The 6,011-nt window shown below is 49.1% G+C and overlaps 1 protein-coding gene across 1 annotated transcript in view; it reads left to right on the plus strand.

Annotated features, from left to right (window-relative positions):
• Positions 1–6,011, plus strand: part of LOC106941552 (receptor-type tyrosine-protein phosphatase mu-like) — a 28,130-nt gene that overhangs the window by 13,198 nt on the left and 8,921 nt on the right. Inside the window, exons 7-13 of the mRNA XM_015024607.1 lie at positions 2,326–2,413; positions 2,973–3,049; positions 3,169–3,205; positions 3,953–4,050; positions 4,551–4,667; positions 4,763–4,917; positions 4,997–5,132. Of these exons, the coding sequence (XP_014880093.1) occupies positions 2,326–2,413; positions 2,973–3,049; positions 3,169–3,205; positions 3,953–4,050; positions 4,551–4,667; positions 4,763–4,917; positions 4,997–5,132 (708 nt within the window). The remainder of the gene's footprint in view (positions 1–2,325; positions 2,414–2,972; positions 3,050–3,168; positions 3,206–3,952; positions 4,051–4,550; positions 4,668–4,762; positions 4,918–4,996; positions 5,133–6,011) is intronic.

Here is a 6,011-nt window from a genome sequence, read left to right on the forward strand (position 1 = left end):
AGCAACCTATTTGCATACTGTATGTGGACTGTTGCATGTAAAATGTAAATACTGTGTTAGAACCAGTATTGGACCAAAGACAGCGAGGCCATTGCAGGCCTTTAAAATTGTGGTGCTTTCAATGGGTCAGACAGATTCGAGATATTTTAACAGCAGCTGGTCTGGGGGCCCAATTTAATGTTTTGTAATGGGGACCAAGATTCCTGGCGGCTCCCCTGGTTGCCACGGTTACATTGGTTGACTAGATCAGGGGTCACCAACTCCAGCCCTCCAGTCCTACCATCCTGCAACTTTTAGATTCACCTCTGCTCCAAAATGTCTGAATCCCTCACCAGCATTCATTCCTCTCTGCAATAGGCTGGAAACGAGCAGCTTATTTGATCCAGATGTGTTTGAACAGAGACAGCACTAAACCACAACATCCAAAGCATAAATACAGTTATATACACAGTACTGCTGCTAACTTTCAAATGAATATAAATGTTTTCAGAAAGTCCCAGATTTCCTCACTAACTGGCAGCACAGAGTCCAGGATTTTATTGTCCAGCTGTTTGAGGGGAAGATGTCAGAGTGCAGTTTGTCTTCAACGCAGAAGAGATGAATAGTGATTTGTGTGTCCGTGTGGTGAGTTGGAGCGCAGACCGTCATCATCCTACCAGACCGGGATGGGGAGATTGGCAGGTTCTTCTGGATCCCAGACGGATTTCAGAAACCCTGAAAGCTTCAGTTCACTTCAGACAAACTTCATGCCTCCAAGCTGAGCTGGTTCAGATATAAACCATATTTGTATTGTGAGTCTTAACATACATAAAGATCATAGATGGATGAACTGGTTGGTTGGGAGTTCAGCCTGCAGCAGCTTTGTCTCCAGCTGCCTCCTCACACCTGATGGGGAAATCTGGAACAGGCCTGAAGGACCAACCAGACATCGTGATTGGCCGTCATTCTAACCAATGGTCCGCCACCTGTTCTTGCTCTGGTAATGCATCCAGAGCAGTACGGTGGGCTGCTGGGCAGATTTTACCCTGTGTCACACCACAAATTGTTCCAAGGTGCTGGAGTTAAACTCAAGTGCTGCATGATGTCGTAGGATTCAGAACCAGAACATCTCCAGGCTTACCATTGAGTCCACACCAGTCCAAAAGGAGGAGAACCTTCTTCTTTGGTTGTAGGAACTGACAGAAATGGAAACTTTAGTCTCCAGTGTTGCTCAGAACACTCTGAGATGTTCTGGCCCATTTAGGCATCATCTTGGTGAGCCTCAGAACCACCAAAGACACAACTGGACCTCACAGAACCACTGTTAACACCAAGGTCCACTTTAGAAAACAACTGGGTTCTTGCAAGGTTCTGGTTGTAACCAGAAACCTGAAACCAAGCAGCCGAACAGCTGCAACATGTTCCTGTAGCTGGTGGAGGTCCTGATGTGAGACCTTCGAAACAGGATGGGAACCACCACCTGAAGACACACACACACACACACACACATCACACATCACACACACACATCACACACACACACATCACACACACAACACACATCACACACACACACACACATCACACACATCACATACACACACATCACACCACATCACACACACACACACACATCACACATCACACACACATCACACATCACACACACATCACACACACAACACACATCACACATCACACACACACATCACACACACACACATCACACACATCACACCACATCACACACACACATCACACACACATCACACACATCACATACACACACAGTGGGCCCCAAACAGACAGGGAGAGGTTCTGCCTGCACTCATTAGTTCCATTCTTTGCTCTGTTTTCGTTTCTCCTCTTTGTTCCTCGCTGTCACACTATGTCTGTCTGTCTGTGTGTGATGTGTGTGTGTGTTGCTCACCTCACAGTTTGATGGATGTCTGAAGCTGTTAGACGGCTGTCACACACACATTCTTATGTCTCCCGGCGTTTTAATGAGCGACTCAGGAAGCTGCTGTGGATCAAAGTGGGAGACGTTCATACAGACAGTCTGACAGTACAAACGTGTGTGTGTGCGTGCGTGTGTGTGTGTGTGTGTGCATGTGTGTGTGTGTGTGTGTGGTGGAGAAATTAAATGTTTGTTTCCTCTTCCAGAACCTGGATTGGTCTGATTCTCTGAGTCTTTGTTCCCTCACAGCCTCTGTCTGTAATTGGACTTAATCATGTGTTTTGTCCATGGAGGCGGACGCCGAGCAGCAAATCAAACGCACCCTCTGCATTATTCATGTCCTTCATAGCTGCAGTGATCTGTAACAAACTGTCTCTGTGTTCCAACAGAGCTTCTTTGAGGGACAGTCTGCTCCATGGGACTCCGCCAAGAAGGACGAGAACCGCATGAAGAACCGATACGGGAACATCATCGCCTGTAAGAACCGGGCCTACGGACCCACATGTGCCCGTTTTTTCAACAGATGGGTCCCGGTATTTCACCACATGGGCCCCGATGTTCCACCAGATGGGTCCCAGTGTTTCACCACATGGGCCCTGGTGTTTCACCAGATGGGTCCCGGTATTTCACCGCATGGGCCCCGGTGTTTCACCACATGGGCCCCAATGTTTCACCAGATGGGCCCCAATGTTTCACCAGATGGGTCCCGGTGTTTCACCAGATGGGTCCTGATGTTTCACCACATGGGGCCTGGTGTTTCATCAGATGGGCCCCGCTGTTTCACCAGATGGGCCCCGGTGCTCCTTGCCTTCCTGACTGTAACGAACTGAATCAGATGTAATTAAAGACTCGTGTTGTTTCAGCTGAATCTAATTAAGAGATTATTAATATGTTCATAGATCTTTAATCCACTGGAAGCTAATTAGCTCTGATTGTGTTGAGCTTCACAGTGACAACGAGCACAACAACTGACGCTCCCCGCTGTGTGTGTGTGTGTGTGTGTGTGTGTGTGTGTGTGTGTGTGTGTGTGTGTTAGACGATCACTCCCGTGTGCGTCTGCAGCCTCAGGATGGAGACGGCGGCTCAGACTACATCAATGCTAACTATGTGGATGTGAGTACCAAGGTTTCCTCCTGCTGAAATGTGCTAGAACCCGACCAAACAACCTCCGGTGTCTGAAGGTTCTGAGCTTTCATGAAACGTTCCTGAAATGTTTCCTCCTCCTTCCTCAGGGTTACCACAGACCCAACCACTACATTGCTACACAAGGTGAGACACTCATCCTTTTCCTCCAGACCACGTCCAACAGCTTCTGGAGACCCTGCAGTTACCTGTTGTAACCTCAGGGGGCACCACACCAGCAGAGCTTTAGCATAAACCAGACTCTGCTCTGCAGGTAGAAATCCCAACCAGCAGTGTCACTAGTCATGTTTTCAGCAACATTTTTCTTTCAAAGTATCGCCTTGCAAAAAGTTGATGGAAATTTCCAAAATTCCAAATAATTTATTTAATCTTGTAAAAAAAGTTTTTATCCTCACTTGAGGTGATTTTTGACTTTTCCATTAAATAGCTAATCTGCTAAAGGGGAGAAGAAAAGACATTTGCTGAACAAGTTCTTATGTAGGTAACGTTGCCATCTACTGATGGGTTTGTGCCTTACCAGAGGAACCAAAATGGAGTCTAGAGCGGGGGACAATGCTAGCTAGCAACCCCTACTTCCTGTTTACCACAGTTAATATCTGATGATGTCATGCTTTGCACAGCCTGGTCGATTTACTCGAAACCAGCTGATCGAAACACAACTAATTCACATTTTCTCTTTTAAGCTAATGCTAAGTTAAGCTAGCTGTGACTTAAGAGTGAGTACAGGAGAAGCCGTCATTACTGGAAGGCAGGAAACTCGCTCCACCATGGCAACAGGAGGAACCAGAGGTCTGACAGCGCATATTCAGATAGAAGTGTGTGTGTGTGTGTGTGTGTGTGTGTGTGTGTGTGTGTGTGTGTGTGTGTGTTCAGGACCCATGCAGGAGACGGTGTATGACTTCTGGAGGATGGTGTGGCAGGAGAACTCGGCGGCTCTTGTGATGGTGACCAACCTGGTGGAAGTGGGCCGGGTGAGTCTGCTGCTGTATTTCTGCGTCATGGCGTTGGGACTTGGCTTCCCAGAATGCCTCTGTCCCTTCTCTGCCTCCTGGCTGTGGGCTCCAGAACCTCTCAGCAGATTGTTGTCGGATGCAGTTGAGGTTCTGAAGCGCTGGCGCCGCTCGGTTGGGAATGAAGCGGCTCATTTCCTCCTGAAATTGGAGGATTTGACCTGAGAGCAGAACCTCACACCTGGAGGCGCCGCCCGCTCTCACTACCCACAATGCACCAGGGATCTGCTTGGCTGAACTGCCGGCGTTGCACAGAGGGATTCTGGGAGATTTCAGACTGATTATCTGACTCTGTGTTTCCTGGGCACACACACACACACACACAGCCCATTGATTGTTCTGTCTCTGCTCACCTGGCTGGTTGTCATGGTGACACAGAGACTGTAGTCTAATAATGAGGGGAGGAGCCTCCATCAGATGTGTGTCAATCAGTTAATGACTGTGTGTGTGTGTGTGCGCAGGTGAAGTGCTGTAAGTACTGGCCAGATGACACTGAGATTTATGGTGACATGAAGGTGACGCTGATCGAGACGCAGCTGCTGTCTGAGTACGTGATCCGGACCTTCGCCGTGGAGAAGGTGGGGGATGATGATGATGATGATGATGATGATGATGATGAAGGTGAAGCTGTGACCCTCTATCTTCATATTGATACGGCCCCTCTGCCCCCCAGAGGGGCGTGGCTGAGATCAGGGAGATCCGTCAGTTCCACTTCACCGGCTGGCCGGACCACGGCGTCCCGCTGCACGCCACCGGCCTGCTGGGCTTCATCCGCTGCGTCAAGGCCAAGACTCCGCCCACCGCCGGCCCCACCGTGGTGCACTGCAGGTCAGACTCCGGCCCCGTGCTCGGCCACCTGCCGCCGCTGCTGGCGCTCACCAGGTGTGTGTGTGTGTGTGTGTGTCAGCGCGGGCGCGGGCCGGACCGGCTGCTTCATGGTGATCGACATCATGCTGGACATGGCAGAGAGAGAAGGCGTCGTCGACATTTACAACTGTGTCAGAGAGCTGAGGGCGCGAAGGGTCAACATGGTGCAGACCGAGGTACACACACACACACACACACACACACAGAGAAAGAGAGAGACAGACTGTGGAAGAACCACAGTTCTGGTTCTGTTGGACCTCAGTGTGGATCAAGTTTCTGAAACAACTGGTGAGTTGGTCGGACTCTCTTGTCCAGTTCTGGACTGGTTCCAGTCTGACATAAAGAACTGGGATTTCTTAGTTTCAAACTTCTCAGAGAGGTCAGAGGTCACATGTGGGATTCCTCAAGGCTCCATTCTGGAACCCCTTTGATTCAATATCTATATTCTGCCACTAGCTCAGGTTATAGCAGGAAATAAGATCAGTTACCATGACGATGATATACAGCTTTACATTATGTTGTCACCAGGTGACCTTTGACCCCATCCAATCACTGAACAGATGCTGAAAACAGATACATGTGTGGATGAGACAAAATTTTCTGAAACTGGAATTATTAAAGAGGAACGATCCAGAGTCATAGATCTAGGGTTATCGATCACAGCTTCAGTTGTTCCATCTGTAAACTAGAGATCAGGCTGACCTCTGACCTCTGACCTGAGCCTCCAGAGCCACATAAAGCCGGTTCCTCAGTGGACCTTCCAGCAGCTGCAGGACATTCAGGCCCAGAGGACAAAAGTCTCCGACCAGAGAAACTCATCCAGGATTTAGTGGTTTGATTCCTGCAGCAGGTCAGACTGAGACCAGAAGCTGCAGCTGGAGATCTGACTAGAACCAGGAGGGTAGAGACACCAGCTGGTTCTACACCACCCGGTTCTACACCACCTGGTTCTACACCATCTAGTTCTACACCATCTAGTTCTACACCACCTGGTTCTACACCATCTAGTTCTACACCGTCTAGTTCTACACCATCTAGTTCTACACCATCTAGTT

Source organism: Poecilia latipinna, unplaced genomic scaffold (assembly GCF_001443285.1).
Source record: "Poecilia latipinna isolate Pla-1442-1.1 unplaced genomic scaffold, P_latipinna-1.0 Scaffold3741, whole genome shotgun sequence".
In the NCBI taxonomy this organism is placed as follows: Eukaryota; Metazoa; Chordata; class Actinopteri; order Cyprinodontiformes; family Poeciliidae; genus Poecilia; species Poecilia latipinna.